At 48.9% G+C, this 22,540-nt stretch overlaps 1 protein-coding gene across 3 annotated transcripts in view; it reads left to right on the plus strand.

Annotated features, from left to right (window-relative positions):
- Nucleotides 1–22,540, plus strand: part of SMC1B (structural maintenance of chromosomes 1B) — a 2,760,606-nt gene that overhangs the window by 2,410,614 nt on the left and 327,452 nt on the right. For all 3 annotated transcript variants that reach the window (XM_078673832.1, XM_078673834.1, XM_078673833.1), the window contains one exon: nucleotides 11,442–11,596. In XM_078673832.1, the coding sequence (XP_078529958.1) occupies nucleotides 11,442–11,596 (155 nt within the window). The remainder of the gene's footprint in view (nucleotides 1–11,441; nucleotides 11,597–22,540) is intronic.

The raw sequence follows: 22,540 nt of genomic DNA on the forward strand, positions 1-22,540 counted from the left end.
TGACCTTCTTGATGTGTGCTCCCTTCGAGCCACTTCATTCCTGTCCTCTCCATCTCCTGACTTTAAAGACGGTCTTCCTGGTTGCCATCACCTCTGCCAGGAGAGTGAGTGAGCTCCAGGCTCTTTCTGTCAAACCCCCTTTCATGTCCATTCATCCAGACAAGGTGGTTCTGAGAACTAGACCTTCTTTCCTGCCCAAAGTAGTCTCTGCTTTTCACATCGGGCAGTCCATCACCTTACCGTCCTTCTTCCCGCCTCCGCATCCTTCAAAGGATGAAGAGCGGCTCCATCGTCTGGACCCAAAACGTGCGCTTTCATTTTATATGAAACGCACACGCCAGTTCCGGGTGGATGACCAACTGTTTGTTGGCTACGTGGGTGCGAAGAAGGGACGGGCGGTACATAAACGGACCATCTCTCGGTGGGTCGTTCTGTGCATCAAAGCGTGCTACTCTTTGGCTCGGAAGGAGCCTCCTGTTGGGCTGAGGGCCCATTCCACTCGGGCCACGGGGGCTACTACTGCCCTGGGCCGGGGAGTCCCTTTACAGGACATTTGCCAGGCGGCTACGTGGGCCTCGCTGCACACCTTTGCGAGGCACTACTGCCTGGACAGTCAAGTCCGGAGGGATGGCTTCTTTGGCCGTTCGGTCCTCCAGGACTTTCTGGTGTAGGATTGTATTGGTTCGCAGACCCACCACGGGGTTGGTATTGCTGGGGTATCTATTCTAAGGTAAGGAATCTAATACTAACCTGTTTCTTTCGGATGAACAAGTTACTTACCTTCGGTAACGATATATCTGTAAGAAACAGTAGTTAGTATTAGATTCCTTACCGCCCCGCCCATCCTCCCCGTTCTGCGAACTGATACCTAGGGTTAAGGACTTCCCTTTTAGGGCCCTAGTTTCAAATGGCACCAGTGTTGGTTCTCACATGGCTCTGCGTGTTCTGGCGCGGAAAAGCTATGTACAAAGAACTGACGTCAGCGCGAGGAGGCGGCGTCTATATACTCCAGCGACGTCATCACGGCGCACGACGACGGACGCGGAGCCGCAGGAGACGCCTGCAGACGACGCCTGCCGACGCGCAGGGGTGCTGCTGCGCAAAGGTTTCCGGATCCAGACTGACGCCTGGGGATATTCTAAGGTAAGGAATCTAATACTAACTACTGTTTCTTACAGATATATCGTTACCGAAGGTAAGTAACTTGTTCGTCACTCCTATGGCAGGCCTTATCAATCCTGAAGGCAGAGTGCTTGGAATTATGTGAGATGGTGCTCTGGCATGAGCTGAGCCCGTTTGCAGCTTGCGGAACCAAGTCCAAATAGCTGTTCCATGATAACGCTATACCATATACTCTTAAGTGCATTATAATCCTCGCGGTTAAATGCTAACTTTGGAATAGCATTATCAAAACATGTCGAGTAAGGTGTCGTACGAATTGGAATACTAACCCCTCGCCAATTCTGGCGACGGGGTTAGCATTCCACCCTTCTAGAGGGACACGACATGTATGTAACTGTGAACCCCGGTTAAAGTCAGATACAGCCTCAGCTCCACAAAATGGATGCTGCCACCGAGACACAAGTCTGCCCTCCTGCTGCTGGGAGTCCTTCCAGCAACGGAGGCCTGGACAAAGGGTTTCCTGTCAGGGGCGGTGCTAGCACCATCCCAGACAGGATTTTGTGTATCCCAGGTAGGCAGGGCTGAAAGGAAGGTGACTGCAAGTGGCACCCCGGTGCTCACTGTGCATATGCCGGCTCAAACCAGTTCCTGGGGCACACCAGCCCCTGAGCTGGGGAGAGACCGGACAAAGGAGAGGGGTGTAACCACCCCCCTCCTGGTCCCACCCATAGGGCAGGACCTAGTCGCGTGCCAGCCCCTTTTCTTAGGATAAAGGTAGGAGCAGGCCCCCTTCCCAAATTAGATCATTCTGAATCTTGAACTACTTTCCACGAAAGGAACTCTTGACTTTTCTGAAGACTCTCCCTTGGGGCTAAGGAGTAGCCACCCTGCACCAGCAGGCACCATCGAAGCTCTTGCGGTTTGCTGCACGTCCATCCTCTGGATCAAGACTGCCCAGCTCGACGAGACCCGGATTCCCTGCCATCTCTGACCTCTACCTACATCATCCAGCCCAGCTGAGATTCGTGGGTGTGACGAGACCCGTGGGACCGGCCATCTTCAAGACCTGCATGACGCTTCACCAGCACGACCCCCGAGAGACCCTCGAGTAAGTGCACTGGGGTTTGAGAAGCCCTAACCCTAAGCAGCTCCAGCACCGAAGTCCAGCCTCCCAGCATCCACGAGATCTGCGTGGGGCCCTTCTGCTTCTTTGCTGCTTGCCACGTTGTCCGGTCACTTGCCCGTTGGCTAGTGACCCTCTTGACGACGTACCACGATGTTTTCACCGCTGGTCTAGGTCCCCTAGACTGGCCCTTGCTTCCTGTCCAACAAGAAGTGCCCTGGACCCTCCTGGTCCACTCCAGACTCCATCTTGACTCCACCGTGTGGGCTTGCCTTTGCCAAGGTTTGTTGCTCAAATCCTGAGTCCAGCATCGCCGACAGCCGACAGCCTCGTGGGACAGCTCGCACCTCCAGCCTGGACGCCGACAACGCCTCCTAGCCCGTGTGACTGCAGAGTCCAGCGTCGCCCACTCACCTGGTCGAGGTGACTTCATCCGGTGCCATCCTGGTGCCCACATAATCACTGGCTAGTGATTAAGAACTAAGTCCCCTCTGCTTTCAGGTCGTCTCCTTCACTGATCCAGCCTTGGATCACACCAAACTTCTTCACTGGTCGCCTGCCAGCAACTTCTTCTTTCAGGCTCCATAGACTTCAACGAGGATTCCCGACGTCTTTTGAACCCTATGCAGCCGCGGCCCCTGGGCTAGGTAACTTGAGTATTTCGGTACTCCAGCACAGGTTCACTCTCCAAGTGTCCAGATCCTTTGTCGTTTTTAGTCTACCTAGTCGGATTCGTCCGGAAACAGTAACTTTAGAAACGCTAGCATCCATAGACTTCTTCCCGCATCCCGCGTGAGAGTGCACACTCTGCACCCGATCTCCCTAGGCCTCCTGCTCGTAATCTGAAGGTTCAGTAGTGTAGTCCTAGCGATCCTGAAGCCTCTGGATCTTGTTACTTACCTGCTAGTATTTCGCATTCCACTTTTTGTGTATATGGTTTTTCGTGCCCCTCGGGCATTTGTGCAAACTGTGCAACTTAAAGTATTTTCTTAAGAGTTTTGTATTGTGCCTAGCTCCCTGACTCATAAAGAGTTCAGGGTAGACTTGTTATTAATAAATATCCTATATTTTTATAACAACTTGTGTGGTGTCCTTTCATTTGGTGTTCAAGGGGTATATGTGATGGTAAAACAGCTGGCTTAACACGCCCTCTAGAGTTTAGCCTAAAGACTGCTCTTGTCCACGCTACTAGGATAACTGGTCGAATAAGGTTGACTTACAACCAATCATCAATAAGGGTTGTTTGGTATGATACAAAGTGATCACTAGAATAGTGAGCACTATATATCAGGCCAACTTCTCACACCCTTGTCGTGGCTCCGCATGCGGAGCCTCAAGGCTCGACTCCGAGTTTCCCTCCCTTCCCGGGATCCAGAGCGACCCCTGCCTAGCTTTGTCAATTTTACAAGGCGATGCATGCCATTTTTGGGCAGCCCGAACCCGCGGGCGTGCCTTTGGGCCCCGCGGATTTGGTTGGGGGTCCTAGGCCTTCTGCGCCGCAGGGCCCCCATGGATCCAGGCCTGGATCTCTATCAGCGCCAGTTGACCTCATTACGCCTCCATCGGCGCTGCTTCCTCCAGCACCGCACCCGCATTCAACGCTGGTCGTGCCCCCACCGGGACGACCCCTGCCTCCATCCTGATGTGGACACGGAACCGGAACGGCATCGACCGACGCTGGATCCGGCACGGAGTGGGGTTTTTGTGCCCCTGTTTACTCCTGGGGTCCCTTTCAGGCCAGATTGGCACCCAGAGAATGAGAAGGAGGAGTGGGAAGGGTTAGGTGACCCTCTGACCGACCAGTTGGAGTATGATCCGGACTGGAGAGAGGAGCCGGGGAATGCCAGTGGTCTTGATTCCTCCCCTGACCTTGGCATGTTGTCTCCTCCTACGTGGCTACGGAGGATGGAGCGTCATACACAGTGGTGTTGCGTAGGGCGGCCGTAGCTCTCCACCTCAAGCTCCCTACAGTGGTGGTCAGGACTAACCTCTTGACGGAGGTGCTTCAACCGCAAGTGAGCTCTTCGGAGCCCCTGCTGCCATTCAATGAAGCCTTCACCGAAGTCCTTTTGGACACCTGGTCCAGGCCAAACATAGGGGCTCCCGTGGAAAGCATGATTGTCCGACGCCACCGCCCTGCCCCGGGCGACCCCACTTTCTTCTCCCAACACCCCACCCCTGAGAGTTTGGTGGTCCAACCCTCTACTTCCAATTGTGCATTCCCAAACGCTCCACCAGATAGGGAATACAAGAAGCTGGATCATCTGGGGAAGAAGAGTTTTTCTTCCGCCAGCTTGGGGCTGCGGTCGGTAAACCCTGCATGTCTATTGGACAATTATACCCACTCTGTGTGGGACACGGTTGCGCAAATGCTGCCTCAGTGTCCGAAGGAGGCCCGGACAGTACTCTCTCAGGCTGTTGCCACCGGGAGGGATGCAGCAAACTTTACCATCCGTTGTGGGTTGGATACCGCCGACTCTCTAGGCAGGACGATTTGTCTCTCTGACATCCCTGACCTGCTCTGCTTGGCCTCTCATATTTTACATCATCGAGGGCTTACATTAAAGCTCATTAGTTTCCACATGGGCTATCATGCAAGCCTACGATCACCCCCAATTCTGTCCTCGAAATAGGCCTCTCATCTTACTTTGTGCCTGCACCAGGGGCATTGTGAACACACCGCTGTAGAAACTACAGCAGCTGTGGAGTTTTTGATGGGCTTCTTCAGTCTGCAGGTCCGCAGACAAAGGCCCATAGTGGACTTGAAGGGGTGGGTGGGTGAGTGAAAGGGTGGATGAATAGATGCATGGATGAATGAGTGAAAGGGTGGATAATAGATGCATGTATGAATAAGTGAAAGGGCCGATGTACAGATGCATGGATGAATACGTGCAAGAGTGGATGATAGATGCATAAATTAATTAGTGAAAGGGTGAATGGATAGATGCATGTATGAATAAGTGAAAGGGTGGATGTATCAATGCATGGATGAATATGTGCAAGAGTGGATGATAGAGGCATAAATTAATGAGTGAAAGGGTGAATGGATAGATGCATGGATGAATGAGTAAAAGGCTGGATGGATAGATGGATGAATGAGTGGAGTGAAAGGGTGAATGGATAAATGCATGGATGGATGTGTGAAAGAATGGTAGGATAAGTACAAGGGTGAGTGGATGCATAGGTTGAAAGTGGACCGATGAGTGAAAGGATGGACGCTTATTGAAAGGGTGGATTAATGGGTGAGAGAGTAGATGAATAGATTGCTGACTGGTTGGGGGATGGATGGATGGATGGATGGGTGGGTGGCTGGGTGGAAGGGTTGATGGATGGAAGGTTTGAGTGTAAAGGTGGATGGAGGGATTAGTGAAAGGATGGATGGATATATGAGCGAAACGGAAGATGGATGGGTGAAAGGGTGGATGGATGAGCGAAAGCATAAATAGAGGAAGTAAAAGGGTAGGTGGATAGATGAGTGAAAGGATGGATGGAGGGATGCGTGAAAGGGTGGATGAATAGGAGTGAAAAGGAGGATGTGTGGAGTGGAAGGAAGTCGGGATGGATCAGTTGGATCGATAGGTTTGGAGATGGCAGGATAGGCTTTAGCAGCTACAGTAGAGGTGGAGCACTTGATGGGTCTCTTCTGTCTGCAGCTCGGCAGACAAAGGATCTTAATTAATTTGAATGGATGTGTGGGTGAAAGGATGAGTGAGTAGATGTGTGGCTGGCTAGATGGATGGATGGATGAATGAGTGACCGCGATGGTTGAGTGATGGGGATGGTGGATGGACAAAGGATGTTATAATGAAGGAAAGGGTGGATGGGTTACAGGGTGTAAGGATTAGAGAGCGAAAGGATGAATGAGTGTAAAGTATAAATGGATGGATGAGTGGAAGGATGGCTTGATAGATGGGTAGATGGGTGGGTGGAAGGATGAGTGAAAGGGAGGGTGGATAGGTGGAGTGAATGGAAGGGTGTATAGAAGGAGTGAAAGGGAGGGTGTATGGATGAGCGAAAGAATGGATGGTTGAAATGGATAGGTTTGGAGATGGATGGGTAGGTTTTGCTATGGATGAGCGGATGGACTGACAGTATGAACAGATGGACGAACAGATTGGTGAAAGGCTAATGGATAAAAGAATGAACGGGTGCCAATGTAAAGGGGAAATGCTTTATATCAGTGGGTGAAAGGATGAATGGATAGATGCTTAGATGGAAGAGACAAGAGAGCTATTCTGGAAAGGATTCCAAGGACTTTTTCACTTGCTTGGTGTCATAAGAACTTTGGATCAAAGGGGGGGGTGGGTATTTACATTTTCTGGTTACTCACTTGGCCTACACTATGCTCCTTTCTCTACCGTGGGATTATCAGGTAGGCGTGGTGCTGTTTGCCAGCGCGTTCTTACTAGACCGCTTGTATTTGGTCTCATAAAGGCCACATTGCCATAGAAATTCCTGGCACTGAACAAAACTACTTTGTAAAAGAGCAGAATGTGGTCACACACAACAAAGCCAGCTCACAGATAGGAAGAGATAGCATTTTAATAAAAACAAAAGGTTTTGGTTAACTCAAAATTAATTAGGGGCTCAAATGTTAAAGTCACGAAAGTGCACCCGTGATTAATGTCCTTGTATTAATGCAGATTTACGTTTTTTATGAATGCACATGAATTTCCTTAAGTAGGCCAGGAAACCGTAGTCCTAGAAAATATTTGTGAATTGCATCTTAGCGTGAGCAAATATGAATATGCCCCAGTTGAAATCTGTTGAGTGTTTACAAGTTCACTTTTTCTCCAACCACATTTTTCCCAGCCCTGGAAGAAACTTTACTTCTGCCGTTGTCAGGGGTAAGTTTCCGACCTTTCTGAGTATGGGAAAAGATTAGAGGAGAGCTGGTGAAAATCTCCAAAATTCAAATCCTTCTATAGTATTAACCTGACTTAACCAGAGAGGCTATTATCAGAGCTCTTCTATAAAGAGATTGCGGCCATTATTTGACAGCACACTACATGGTACCAAAGGGACAAGTGGATTTTGTTACAGGACAAGTAGATTTATGAAGCTACTTGTCCCATGGACAAGTACATATTTCATTAAATTCCACACCCCTAGGTTCTGGACACGATGCGGTTTCGGGTCTATCCTCCTGAGCAGCGTATCCGGGATATTCGGGCTATGATTCCGATCTTTCAGCCCTCATCACGGGTTTCGGTCAGGATTACCCTCCAGCTGCTGGGCCTGATGGCCTCCTGCATCCTGCTGGTGGGTCATGCCAGGTTGCATATGCGAGCTGTTCAAGGACCTGAAGTTCCAGTGGATGCAACATCAGGGGAATCTGTCCAATTGCGTCCAGATTTCAGAGGGCACTGCAGACCAATTGCAGTGGCGGCTAACGAACCAGCATTGGGTCTACGGCAGATCCCTCTCCCTTCCTCAACCAGAGTTCACCACTGGTGACCGATGCATCACTACTTAGATGGGGTGGCCACATGGGTGAGGCGGAGAGAGAAGAGGCCTCTGGTCTCCGGCTGAGTCCGGGCTCCACATCAACCTTCTGTAGCTGTGGGCGATCCGGCTTGCACTGAAAGCATTCCTTTCCTCTGTCCGGGGAAGAGTAGTGCAGGTGTTCACGGACAACAACACCACCATGTGGTACTGCAACAAACTGGGCGGGGTGGGGTCGTGGATCCTATGTCAAGAGGCCCTCCGCCTCTGGACATGGATGGAACATCAAGGAATATAATCCTGGTGGTTCAACACCTGGCAGGTTCCTTGAACGCCATGGGGGACGAACTCAGCCGCAGGTTCATGATGGATCACAAATGGTGTCTTCACTCGGAGGTGATGCAAGACCTCTTTCAACAGTGGTGAGAGCCTCGGTTAGATCTATTTGCCACCGAAGAGAATGTGCAATGTCAGCAAATCAGCTCGTTGGAATTTCCAAGGCGGCACTCGCTAGGCAACGCTTTTCGTCGCGAGTAGAGTTGCGGTCTGTTGTACACCTTTCTGCCTATAACACTTATGCCTGGAGTGCTGAAGAAGATCAAGCGCGACCGGGCCCAAGTCATTCTGGTGGCTCCGGATTGGGCACGAAGAGTCTGCTATCCCGAGCTACTCAACATGGCCATCGATCCTCCGCTTCAACTGCCTCTTCGGGAGTATCTTCTGTCGCAGCAGCAGGGGACAGTCCTCCACCCGAACCTGCCCAGCCTCTACCTCTTTGCGTGGATATTGAGCGGTGGCAGTTGACATCGTTTTACTTGCCTCCCGAAGTCTGTGACGTAATCTTGGCAGCCAGGCGTCCTTCCACTAAGACGGTATACGCCTGTCAATGGAAAAAACTTGTGGCATGGTGCGCAGCAAAGTCTGTGGATCCCTTTCTGCCCCTCTTTCTGAGGTTCTTTTGTTCCTCCTTTATTTGGCCCAGCAAGGCTCTGCTCTGGGCACTGAGAAGGGCTATCTCTGCCATTTCTGCCATTTTAAGGCTTCCTGATCAGCCTTCTCTCTTCAAGTCCCTAGTTGTAAATCGTTTCTGAAAGGCATTACTCATCTCTTTCCTCCTATCCCCTTCGTAATGCCTCAGTGGGACTTGAATTTGGTCTTGACCTATCTGATGTGCGCTCCCTTTGAGCTGCTTCACAACTGTCCTTTACGACTTTTAACTCTTAAGACTGCATTCTTGGTAGCCATCACATCTGCCAGAAGAGTGAGTAACCTCCAGGCTCTTTCATCAAAACCTCCTTTTCTGGCTGTACATCCGGACATGGTTGTCCTAAGACTCGTCCATCCTTTCTTCCCAAGATGGTCAACTCCTTTTACATTCGGCAAACCATCACTTTGCCCACCTTCTTTCCGCCTCCTCATCCTTCTAGAGAGGCTCCACTGCCTGGACCCAAAACGTGCGCTTTCCTTCTATCTCGATCGCACAAAACAGTTCCTGGTGGATGACCAACTCTTTGTTGGCTACATGGGCGCCAAGCAAGGCCAGGCTGTACACAAGCGGACCATCTCTAGCTGGGCCATTTGTGTATTAAAGCCTGTTATTCTCTAGCTAAAAAGGAGCCTCCAGTGGGACTATGCACCCATTCCACTAGGGCGACTGCAGCCACTACTGTTATGGAATGACGGGTCCCTCTGAATGACATCTGACAAGCAGCTACGTGGGCATTACTGCACACATTGACAAGACACTACTGCCTGGACAACCAAGTCCGGAGAGACGGCTTCTTTGGCCGTTCTGTTCTCCGGAACTTTCTGGTGTGATCTTGGTTCGCAGACCCACCTCCGGAGTTGTTATTGGAGGGGTATCTGTTGTAAGGTAAGGAATCTATAACTAGCTGTTTCTTTCATATGAACACATTACTTACCTTTGGTAACAATATGTCTGTAAGAAACATAGGTTAGTTATAGATTCCTTACCGCCCCACCCATCCTCCCAGTTCTGCGAACTGATTTCTAAGGACATCCTTTCAGGGTCCTAGTTTTGTGCACCAGTGGTCAGTGTCTTGCATGGTTCTGATTTTCTTGTGCGTAAAGTCGTGTACAGGACTGAAGTCAGCACTCGAGGACGGTGTCTAAGTAGCTACCGCACCGTCATCCCAGCGACCATGGCGCTAAAGACGGACGTGGAGCCACCCGCGCCACCGTCCGACGTGCAGAGGTACTGCTGACGAAAAACTTTCCGGATTGAGTCTGACGCCTGGGGGTAATTCTAAGGTAAGGAATCTATAACTAACCTATGTTTCTTACAGATATATTGTTACTGAAGGTAAGTAACTTGTTCGTTAGTTGTGGATTCCTTACCTCCCCACCCATCCTCCCTGCTCTGTGAACCGCCTTCTAGGGATTGGGACTCCCTTACAGGGCCCTAGTTATGGTGCACCAGTGGTCCGTGTCTTTCATGGCTTCGCGCTTCTGGCATGGAAAATCGTGTCAGAACTGACGTCAGCGTGCAGGGGCGGCATCTAAGTAGGCACCGCGACGCCATCCCAGCAACCACAACACCAGCAACAGATGAGGATTCGACCACCGCCACCTTCGGACACGCAGGGGTACTGCTAAGAAAATTAAATTCACTGTATTCAGTTTGAGCTCTGGGGATAATTCTAAGGTAAGGATTCCTCAACTAATGTATGTCACTTACAGATACATCATTACTGAAGGTAAGTGACTTGTTCCTTTGGTATAGTATATACAGAGCCAGCTTCCTACATGGTAAATTGCAAATATTTTGCGACCGCATTTCAATCACAAAACATGCCAGTGCGATTCGTTATTAGAATGGGACGCCCTACACACTCCCCTCCTAAATACCGAATCGCAATCCTAAATGGGTTTTCTGTAATAGCTTACTGTATCGCATTTGGGCCTTTGTACACTTAAATTCCCGGAATTGTGTTGTTTGAGAACATAGAAAAGCTTTGTACATCTGGCCCCGTGTCTTTTGGAAGTGAATCCAAACATTGAAACCCAAACTTCCCATTAAACTTCTGATTTTTGTATATTTTTCGTTTTTAATTTAAATAAAATTTTTCATAATTTGTGTAATATTTTGATTTTAACTTATTTTTGTATTGTTTTGAGCTTCCTATCATAGAGATCACTTAGGTGAGGTCCCCGGCTTCCAGGACACCTTCAGTGGGAGTCCATAGAAGTCAAAAGGTTAAGGATCACTGACCAAAGATTCATTCTGTTATTGAACATGCCCTAAGATTCTTGATTTTTTCCTCAAATCCACCCATTTTGAAGCTACTGACTGGTTACATATCTTTACATTTAATGAAATGAAATGAAAGGAGGATTTATAGAGCGCATGGCTGCCTGGGAGCGTCCCAGCGCTGGTGAGTGAGCTAACGGAAATTGAAGATGAAGGTTTATGGGAAGAGCCAGGTTTTCAGGAGATTGCGGAAGGCAAGAAGGTTGGGTTCAGCGCAGGGGCAGAGGCAGGGAGGTCAAGCAGGGAGGTTAATCAGGCTAGTCAAGCAGTTTTGAGTATTCATTCAGAATTTGGTGGTTTTCATCATCAATCTCATGATTAGCCTGAACTTTGGTGTCGTCAGCGTGCTTGCTCTTAACCGGTCACCGCGAACATCTTTCTTATAAGTAAAGATAAAAGAATCAATTGGAAACGTGTTGCTTATTTGTACTCTGCGTTTTTGTTCTTGTGAATAAGAAAGTGTTTTTGTTTATTCATAAGAGTTTGAAGCCAGCAGAAGGAAAGTCAGGCAATGCAGGCAAGAATATGAACATGTGAAAAAAAGGCGATATGAAATGTTCAGCCAGTGTTTTGAACATGTGTCGGTGGCTATCGACCAAATTTACAAAAAACTCTGCCGAAACACTAGTGCACAGGTATGAATATTGTTCTTTTTATGAGTGAACACAAGTGGAAACTATAGGGCCTATTCACAATGATAACATTACATTTGTATTAAATATTTCATTCATTTAAATATTGAATTAAATTTGAATTACTTTTAAATGTTTACATAAAAAACCACATTAAGCAAAATGTTTATATTTACTTAAGTATTAAAAATTGCAAAACGTTATGTATATCATTCATTCAAATTAATGGATATTTTAAATTAAAGTTGCAATGCTTTTTTAATTTAAAAAAGTTATTGAATATGGTATCACATTTTTACATTAAATTAAATGTTATATACTTTTAAAAAGTCACAGTAAATAGATTTATTTTAACATTATTTCCTAAGGGATTCTATTTCTGATGGAGACTTCTAGCTGCAGAATCCTTACTTTAGAATATTCCCCAGGCATCAGACTGTATGTAGAAAATCTTGAGCAGCACCTCTGCGCTCCGGTAGGTGACGTTTACCAGCTCCGTATAGGCATGGGCAGTGATGTGGACAGTGCCTACATAGGCGCCACCCCTGCGCTCTAATATCAGTTTTCTTTCAGGGGATACTCATCAATAGTCATAAGTACTTAATAATCCCCGCCCACGTGCTGGATCCCGGACCATATATAAAAATATACATATTTCTCTTCCAGGGGATACTCATTAATAGTCATAAGCACTGAATAATCTCCGCCCATGAGCGGGAACCCGTAACATATAATAAAATATATATATATGTGTAAATATATATAACAATAGTACATAGTACTAAACAAATTATACACATATATATGTATAAACCAATAAAATGCAGCCCAACATAACCCATAGGCTAATAAAGCCATAATTACATATTTTCTGCAGTATGAAAATAAACTATATAAACAATGCAATAAAAAGGCATGAGCCTCAAAAGCATTTACTAATCACCAAAAAACCTTTTATTTTCATCAAATAATTTGTAATAAAAGGCAATTAGCATAAGAAGGCTGCATACAGAAAAACTATCCCTGTACAGAAAATCAGACTGACACCTAGCCTTCAAGGCCTCAGAGAATCTGAACACTTTGCCTTTAAGGCCTCCAGGGGAACTCTGTTCCCATCATGCACCACAGGTGACAGTTAGGTCAGTTCTTTTTTCCGGCTTGTTCTGTGAGGAACCTGGAACTTAAGCTCGGCTGAATTTGGCTGTTTTTCAGTCAGAATTTAGTTTTTTCCTGTCTTGTTTGACAGTATTGGCTATTGGTGGTGTTTTTCTACCTTTTCTGACTAAATCTTTGGAAAAATGTTAGTCAGTTATGCCACCTTTATTCTATAAATGTCCTTCCTGTGGGAAGAAGATGTCCAAAACAGATCCTTATTCTGTTTGTGTGGCTTGTCTACCTTCCACACATGATGTTGAAAAATGTTATCATTGCCTCAAGCTTTCTAGCAGAACTTTGAAAGAGAGAGAAAAGGTTCGGCTCTTGGGGCTTATGGAGAGAGAAGGACGTCGTGAAAAGGGGGCAAAGAGTGTTTTGTCATCTGGAAGGTCCCCTTCTCATTCAAAACGTCGAAGATCTGCTTCTCCTGAAGGTAAAAGCAAGAAAAAACGTCATCAGGAAGCATCGACGTCGAAGAAAGTAAGTGCGAAATCAAGATCACCATCGACGTCGAGACCAGAGAAACCTGCATCGACGTTGAAGACATCGCCGGTGAGGCATAAGTTGGCGTCGAATCAGAGATCGAGGTCGCCGTCGAGAAGCGTATCGACGTAGAGACATCTGACGTCGAGAGAGAGAGTGCGGTCGTCGTCGAGAGGAAGAGTGAGATCAACCTCGAGAGAAAAGTTCAGATCGACGTCGAGAGACGAAGGTACGACATCGAGACCTGAAAAGAGAAGACGATCCAGATCGCCGTCGAGACATGGTTCGACGTCGAGGCATTCCTCGGGCTCGAGGCTTGAGATGGTCCAGTCGACATCGAGGTCTCCACTGCTTGTCTCACGGTCGACGTCGAGGCATTCTAGATCAGCCTCTCGGACCTCTCATAGGTCTTTGTCGAGGTCTGAATCAGCATCGAGGGTGTTGGATGACCCTCCAAGGTCTGCTTCACACAACCTGCAGTCAAGGGCATCGGTGAACAGATCTCCAGTGGTCGGAGCCTCTCCACACCAAGATTCTTCAGTGGTGGCTCATTCTGACTCGATGTCAAGAAAGTCAGCGGCAGGAGAAAGACAGTTGGTCCCTAGAGAGGTGCAGGCTCCAGCTTCTGGGTCTCCACATTCAATTAGGACTGCTTCCTCATCTGCTTCTTCTTCTTCATTGGGAATACAAATTGTGCAGGTTTCCTCGGAGGGATCTCCGGTGCGTAAAACACCACCTGCATGTATGTCTCCAAGATGGCTAGAGAGCATCCGTCACTGGAAGATGCAGCCAAGACCTAATCAAAGACCACTGACGTTGGAGGCTTCGAGACCAACGACTGGTGGGTCTCCAAGGAGATCCAGATCTCCAGTGCGAAGGCGTTCGCGCTCTAGGGAACGCAGTAGGCATCGATCTACTACTCCTGAGAGAAGACATAGATCTCCTACTTCTTCATCTCCAACAAGGTCTTCTTACAGAGACTATTCGCCCACGATTTCATCAACACCACCCTCTAGGGTTTCGCCTGTAGATGATTTGGGAACCTTCAATGAGGTTTTGTGTCGTGGGGCGAGTAAATTCAACATTACTATGACAGTGCCTCAGGTGAAATCTTCTGTCATATTTGAGACTTTACATCAAAAGTCCTCTGCTAGACCTCTTCTTCCACTGGTGCCGGGTTTGTTGGAACCGGCAATGAAGACATTCTTGATGCCAGCGACAGTGGGATCAGGGCCCTCAAGGATTGGGAAAAAATATGTTCCTGCACACAGATCCGCCACCAGATTCTCTCATAGTGGCTGCAGCCAGGAAGGCCCATTCGGCTACATCTGTCTCATCTGCCCCACCGGAGAAAGACAGCAAAAATATGGATTCCTTGGGCCGGAGGATGTGTAACACAGCTGGTTCGGGCATGAGAGTGGCCAGTGCTGCGGCTTTGCTGGGTCGCTATGATCGCGCTCTTATGGGACTCTATGGCGAGGTTTGCAGACAACCTTCCAAAGGAAGATCAGAAAGATTTCCTGGAGATTGTTGAAGAAGGTGGTTTGGTGGCAAACCAAAGTATAAGTGCGGCTGCGGATTCGGCTGATCTGGCAGCGCACGGTTATGCCCACGGCGTATGCTCCAGAAGATCGGCTTGAATGAGTCTCGCGGGTCTTAAGCCGGATGCCCAAAGAAAGGTAGTTAATATACCCGTCAACGGGTCGACATTATTTGGATCTCATGTGGATGATGAGATGACCAAGATGAAGTCGGAGCTAGACACTTTGAAGGCAGTGGGCCTGGAGAAGAAGAAAGACTTCCGCCGGCGTAATTTTCGTCCTTACGACAAGAGGTCGTTCCAGCAACGTGGTCAATTGTCGAATTGGTCTTCGCAAAATCAAGGCCAGAACCAACAGAGGTCTCAATTTAAACAGGGCATACCAGGGCGAGGCAGGGGAGGAAACAGACAACTGTCCTCTGCTGCAAAACAGCCTCAGAAGCAATGAGAAGAGACTTCCTCCGCAGCTGTTGTCCACTCCGGTAGGAGGAAGCATTGCGTCATACTTGGACGAGTGGAGAAGATTAACAAAGGACAGGTGGGTCATCAACATTATCCAAAATGGCTACCTCCTAAAATTCAAGAAACCTCCTCCCATTATCAGTCCGAAGGTAATTTTTCATCACAATCTAAAGCTTTTGCAAAAAGAAGCAAACATCCTTCTGTGCAAGAAAGCAATAGAGAAAGTCCCTCGTCCACAGCGAAACCAAGGTCTGTACTCCCGTTTTTTCCTGGTGAAAAAGAAAGGTCCCAAAGCAGAATTCAGGCCCATACTGGATCTGAGACTGTTGAACAGGTTCATTCGAAAAGAAAAGTTTCGAATGTTAGCGCTCCATCAAATATTCCCTCAGTTACATCAAGGGGACTGGATGTGTTCCATCGACCTGAAGGATGCATATTTTCATGTTCCAATTTCCAAAAGGCATTGCAGATTTCTCAGGTTTCAAGTGTCTGTTCATCACTACCAGTATGCAGTACTTCCATTCGGGCTGAAGTCAGCTCCCTGAACGTTTTCCAAGTGTATGGTGGTGGTTGCTGCCTTCCTTCGGAAGCTGAGAATTTTTATCTATCCTTACTTGGACGACTGGCTCCTAAAAAGTTCGTCCCCATTTCTGTTGGAAGATCATCTGTCCATATGTCTTCATCTCATGCACAAGTTGGGTCTCCAGGTCAATTTCGAAAAATCGATTATGAACCCTACTCAGCGGATGCACTACCTGGGAGCTCTTCTGGACACAGAAAGAGAAAACGTGTGTCCTTCGGAGGAGAGGTGGTTAGCAATCAGGTCAAAGTGTCAACTACTTCGTCAATCCACTTATCCGACAGTTTGTCAAGTATCTTCTCTTCTGGGATCCATGGCATCGTGCATCTTCATAGTTCCAAACGCAAGGTTGCACATGCGTCCTCTACAAGAGTGTCTAGAGGATCAGTGGAGTCAGAGGACGGGATGTTGGGAGGACCGAGTTCTTCTTCATCAGTCCGCCAAGGATTCCATCAGGTGGTGGATGAAGAGATCACACTTGATGAGGGGTGTTCCGTTTCATCAAGACCCTCCGGTGCAGACTCTGATCACGGACACTTCACTCCAGGGTTGGGGTGCTCATATGGGCCCTCTCCAAGTACAAGGGCCATGGTCCGACTCAGAGAAGGGCTATCACATCAACCTGCTGGAGCTTCGGGTTGTTCATTTAGCCCTCAAGTCCCTGTTTCCATCATTCCAGTCTCGGTCCCTCCTGGTGCAAACAGACAATACAACAACAATATATTATTTAAACAAGCAGGGGGGTACCCGGTCCAGGACTCTGTCCATAGAAGCCCAGACCATCTGGAATTGGTTACTGGCGAGAGACTTGTCGATAACAGCTGTACATCTGCCGGGAGCTCTCAACTCACAGGCGGATTTCCTAAGCAGAGACTTCGTCGAGGCTCACGATTGGGTTCTCAACGAGGAAGTCACAAACAGTATTTTTCAGGCATGAGGAACACCAGATATCGATCTGTTCGCAGACGCGGAAAACGCAAAATGCCCCGTCTTCGCGTCCTGGTTTCCCCAGAGCGGGTCTCAAGGGAATGCCCTTTTGATAGACTGGTGTCAGAACTTACTGTATGCTTTTCCACCGACCCCGTTGATACCAACAGTAATCAACAGGATGTACAGAACCGACTCCAGGATGATTCTGATTGCCCCAGAGTGGCCACGACAATGGTGGTTTCCAGATCTCCTTCAGTTGTCGGAAGTACCACACAGGAGATTGCCGTGTCGCCCGGATCTTCTGTCCAATCAGAAGGGGAGAGTGTTCCACCCCATTCTGTCCTCCCTGCGCCTGGCAGCATGGCTCCTGAATTCATCCAGTATGGACACTTGCAGTTGAATCCTGACTGTATGCACATCCTTAAGGAGGCGAAACGGCCTTCTACAAGGAAATCCTATGGATTTAAGTGGAAACGATTTTACCTGTGGTGTGAGAGTAATGGGTTTGATCCTATCCATGGTCAGGAAGAGGTGATTTTGCCCTACCTCTTACATTTAGCAAGATCTGGTCTTCAATTTAGTTCTATTAAGGTCCATCTTGCTGCGATCACAGCTTACAGAAAATCACCTACTCAGGCCTCCTTTTTTAGGATGCCTGTAGTAAAGGATTTTCTGGAAGGTTTGAGAAAGGTGTATCCGCCAGTCAGGTCTCTTTCTCCACCGTGGGAGCTTAATGTGGTGTTAACTAAGTTAATGGGTGCTCCTTTTGAACCTATACATAAGTCTTCCTTGCAACACTAAACTTGGAAAGTAGCGTTCCTGGTGGCTATTACTTCTGCTCGTAGAGTGAGCGAGATTCAGGCTCTGTGTTGCAAAGAACCGTTTACTGGGTTTCATTCTAATAGAGTGGTACTCAGGACGCATCCTGCTTTTCTGCCCAAGGTAGTGTCAGATTTTCATATTAATCAAGCCATAACCTTGCCTACCTTTTTTCCAAACCCTACTGGTCTTGCTGAAAGGGCTCTTCACTCCTTAGATCTGAAGAGAGTCCTTAAGTTTTATTTGGATTGAAGAAAGACTTTGAGACAATCAGACTGTTTGTTCATTAACTATGGTCCTATTAATACAGGCTCTGCAGCATCTAAGAGGTCCATTGCTAGATGGATTGTTTCTTGTATCCTTCTAACTTATCAGTTGTCAAATAGGTCTTTGTCAGGAAGACCAAAGGCACATTCTACAAGAGGGAAAGCTTCTACCATAGCTCTCCTTAGAAATGTTTCTATGGCAGAAATTTGACACACAGGCAGATGCACAAGTTGGGCAAGCATCTCTTAGAAATGTATTTGCTAATTCTAGCTGAGATCTGTGTGTTACAGCTGTTGTTATCATTTTCTCTGTTCGCCCGCGTTTTGTGGGTATGAGCTTGCTACTCTATTCAGTGCTCATGACTATTAATGAGTATCCCCTGGAAGAGAAGGATTAGTTATTTACCTGTAATCCTAGTTCTCTTCCAGGGGTATACTCATTAAAGTCATAAGCACCCTCCCGCCTCCCCGGGGGAGCAGTAGTTTTATGGTTTTTTGAATATAGTAATATTGTGTATCTAGATGCAGATTCCTGCTAAGTTTACTGTACCGTACAAAAGAACTGTCCTAACTGTCACCTGTGGTGCATGATGGGAATAGAGTTCCCCTGGAGGCCTTAAAGGCAAAGTGTTCAGATTCTCTGAGGCCTTAAAGGCTAGGTGTCAGTCTGAATTTCTGTACAGGGATAGTTTTTCTGTATGCAGCCTTCTTAGGCTAATTACCTTTTATTACAAATTCTTTGATGAAAATAAAAGGTTTTTTGTTGATTATGGAATGCTTTTGAGGCTCATGCCTTTTTATTGCATTGTTTATATAGTTTATTTTCATACTGCAGAAAATATGTAATTATGGCTTTATTAGCCTATGGGTTATGTTGGGCTGCATTTTATTGGTTTATACATATATATGTGTATAATTTGTTTAGTACTATGTACTATTGTTATATATATTTACACATATATATATATTTTATTATATGTTCCGGGTTTCCGCTCATGGGCGGAGATTATTCAGTGCTTATGACTTTAATGACTATACCCCTGGAAGAGAACTAGGATTACAGGTAAGTAACTAATCCATATGTGTATGTTTAGAAAAACAAGTGCAGAGTGCTTCCAAGACATACATATATACATGTACACATACATAAATATACAGCCTAATGTAATTCCAATAGGTTAATATGGTAATATTACATGGATTGTTTAGAAAAACAAAATAATTTCTAATATGAACACTGCAACAGAATAGATATACTGTAATAGTGTTGCAACACAGCCCTTTATTTTCAGGAAAAAAAGGCAAATAATAGCAGGCAATTAGCTCATAGGCTGCATATCAGAAAAAGCGTCACAGTAATACAAACACTGTTTCTTTTCTTTCTGCACTGTCGAGAGCAACCAGTCTGTATTTTGGACTATTTGTTCCACTTTTTGTTTAGATTCTTTTGAGCTTTTGCTCCCAGACACCCCCTAAAAACCTGTGTCAAAGGCAGATGTTTGTGACAGACACCCAACCAGTTTGTTTCTGGTGGATGGAACCAAGCCAAGACTCAAAGGCCTACCCCGATTGTCAAGCTGTGAACCCGAAGGCGGGTCGGGGGTTCTCTCTGAGGCTTTGATCATCTGATGCCAGTCGACTCAGTGATGCTCCAGATCCTGGTCACAAGGAAGGTCCCAGGCCTGTTCGTGGAGCCGTTCCCAACGGTCATTGTCGCAGTCAAAGTCATCGTCAGGTAAGTCACAAAGAAATCTTTATAAAGTAAAAGTAGCCGTAGCTCTCTTTAACTTTGCTGCACCAGTCCAAGCCTCGGACGAGAATCGGGACCGATGCAACAAATCTAGGCTCCGCTCCCACACGTCAGTTGAGTAGCCTGAGTCTGGGTACACTCCTCACTTCCCAGAATTTCCTGGAGCCTGAGTTACCCCACCCAGCTAAAGGACTTTTATGAGGCCATACACCTCATATTTTGACAGTCCAACCTTTCTGGAGCGCCTTCAGGTCCCACAGTTTCAACATATGACCGCACAAATTTCCGTCAGCGCCAGTTGGACCCTTTGGATCTGTTTCTCTCATGTGGTGAGACCATAACCTTCCTTGGAGCCCGTTTCAGTGGCACAGTTCATGGTGGCATCGATGCCCCTCAGTGTCACTGACCACATCGTTATACCCAGCTGTGATAAGGAGCCAGTTCTGCGTTGCCCGATGTCAACTTTGGTGCCGGTCAGAACATTACTTCCCTAGTCAGAGACAGGTCCTCCTTTTACTGATATGCCCTGTAGGGAATACGATTGGGGTGAATCTGTGGATCCTTATGGCTTTCGCGATTCCAGGGAAGCGCCCATGGATAACTCGTATAAGAAACTGGCAGATGCCTATGGTGTGGACACCTCCCCAGATGCTGGCCCAGTCTCTCTTACTAGTGTGGCTATGGAGGAAGGGACCTTATTTGCAATGGTGGTGAGGAGGGTGGGTGAGGTCCTGGACCTTACACTGCCTTCAGTGACAATCAAGACAAACATCTTGACAGAGGTGCCTAAACCTGGAATCTGAAAGAAACAGGTTAGTATTAGATTCCTTACCTTAGAATATCCCCAGGCGTCAGTCTGGATCCGGAAACTTTTGCGTAGCAGTACCCCTGCGCGTCGGTAGGCGTCGTCTGCAGGCGTCCCCTGCGGCTCCGCGTCCGTCGTTGGCGTCGTGCGCCGTGATGACGTCGCTGGAGTATATAGACGCCGCCTCCGCGCGCTGACGTCAGTTCTTCTTTTTTCCGCGCCAGTTAGCGCAGATCCGAAGAGCAGTACTCCGGTCTTTTGACCAAAGTTTTTTTGATTCTTTCTAACTCTAAGGTGCCTATAGGATGCCCGGGTTTAAGAATTGTGACGGGTGTGACCGCACGATGTCGGTCACGGACCACCACCGACTCTGCCTCCGGTGCCTGGGCGCGGACCACGACGTGGAGTCCTGTGTCGACTGCCGGGCCTTGACGAGTAAGGCTAGGCGGGAGCGGTCCCGCAAGCTACTCGAGCTCCGGGTATAGGCCCGCGTCAGGAGCGGTCCCGGTCCGGCCGGAGGTCGAGGGAGCGGTCGCGGAGCCACCACGAGCGCTCCGGAAGTCGTCACCATTCCTCTGGTTCCTCAGGTAAGAGGCACAAGAAGTCTGGGCGTCGTCATCGTACCCCCGACTCCCCCCGACGCTCGCGCGATGCGGCCGGGGGTTCGGGTGGCCCCACCCCCGCGGCTCCGCGTGGGTCGCCGGCGCTGCCTGCTCCATACCCGACGGTCCCTGGGCAAGGCGCGCGAGGAGATAGAGGAGTTCCTCATGGCCATGAGGGCGCTGTCTCCTCCGACGGGGCCTACGGCGCCTGCGGGCCCGGTGGTCCCGTCCGGGGGCCCGAGCGGTTCGGGTGCTCCGGCCCCGACGCCATCGGGTGCTCCGGCCCCGGCGCCGCTGGGCCCTTCAGGGTCGACGCCGGCTGGTCCTCCGGCCTCTCCGGCGCCGATTCCATCGGGGCAACCCATGGTGCCGCCTCCGCGCGGCGCCGGGACTCCGACGCCGGCTCCGGCCGGCGTCGGGGCTCCGGCGCCGGCTCCGGGCGGCGACACCCCCATTCCCTCTCCTACTCCGGACGCGGAGTCGGACCGGCGTCATCCGACGCTGAGTCCGGCGCCGATGGGGCCCATTGACCCCGAGGAGCCGGTCTACATCATTGACTCAGAATATGGTGAGGATGCAGATTATGGAGAGGGTTGGGAGGGGTCTGAGGACCCTCTGTCACGCGAGTGTCAGTACGACGTGGACTGGACAGGTGACTTGGGTGATGCCAGTGGTCTGGACGATTCTCCTAACCCTGGTTTTGTCTCGCCTCCTACTGTGGCCTCGGAGGCTGGGGCTGCTTATTCAGTGGTGTTGATGAGGGCTGCCAAGGCCTTGCGCCTTGAGCCCCCCGTTGCGGTCGTGAGGCCTAACATCCTCACTGAGGTCTTCAAACCGCAGTCATGCCCACAGGAGCCTCTGCTGCCGTTCAACGAAGCCTTGACAGACGTTCTTTTGGGCACGTGGTCCAGGCCCGCTTCAGGTTCGCCTGTTGATAGGAACGTGGCCAGACGCCACCGTCCGTGTCCGGATGACCCCAAGTTCCTGTCCACCCATCCCACCCCTGAGAGTCTGGTGATCCAGGCCTCGACTTCCCAAACCGCATTCCCGTCGGCCCGCCCGACCGGGAATCTAAGAGGTACGACCAGTATGGGAAGAAGGTCTTCTCGTCCCTGAGTCTGGGACTGCGGTCTTGCAACACCGCATGCCTCTTGGGCCGCTACACCCACTCTCTGTGGGATACGGTCGCGGAGTGTCTGCCACAATGCCCGCAGGAGGTACGGGCAAAGCTCGGTCAGGCTATGATTGAAGGCCGAGACGCAGCACGATATTCCATCAGGTGTGGTCTCGATACGACCGACTCGCTAGGCAGAGCGATGTCCACGACGGTGGCGATTCGTCGCCACGCCTGGCTGAGATCCGCCAACTTTTCGCCGGATGTCCAAAATACTTTGATGGACATGCCGTTCGATGGCAGTCGCCTGTTTGGCGACAAAGCGGACCACGCGCTGGAGCGCTTCAAGGACTCCAGGGTCACGGCCAAGTCCTTGGGTCTCTCGACCCAGCGCCAGCAAACGGGTTCGTTTCGCTCCTTTCGTGGCCACGGAAGGGGCGG

This window comes from Lissotriton helveticus, chromosome 1_1 (genome assembly GCF_964261635.1).
Source record: "Lissotriton helveticus chromosome 1_1, aLisHel1.1, whole genome shotgun sequence".
Lineage (NCBI taxonomy): Eukaryota > Metazoa > Chordata > Amphibia > Caudata > Salamandridae > Lissotriton > Lissotriton helveticus.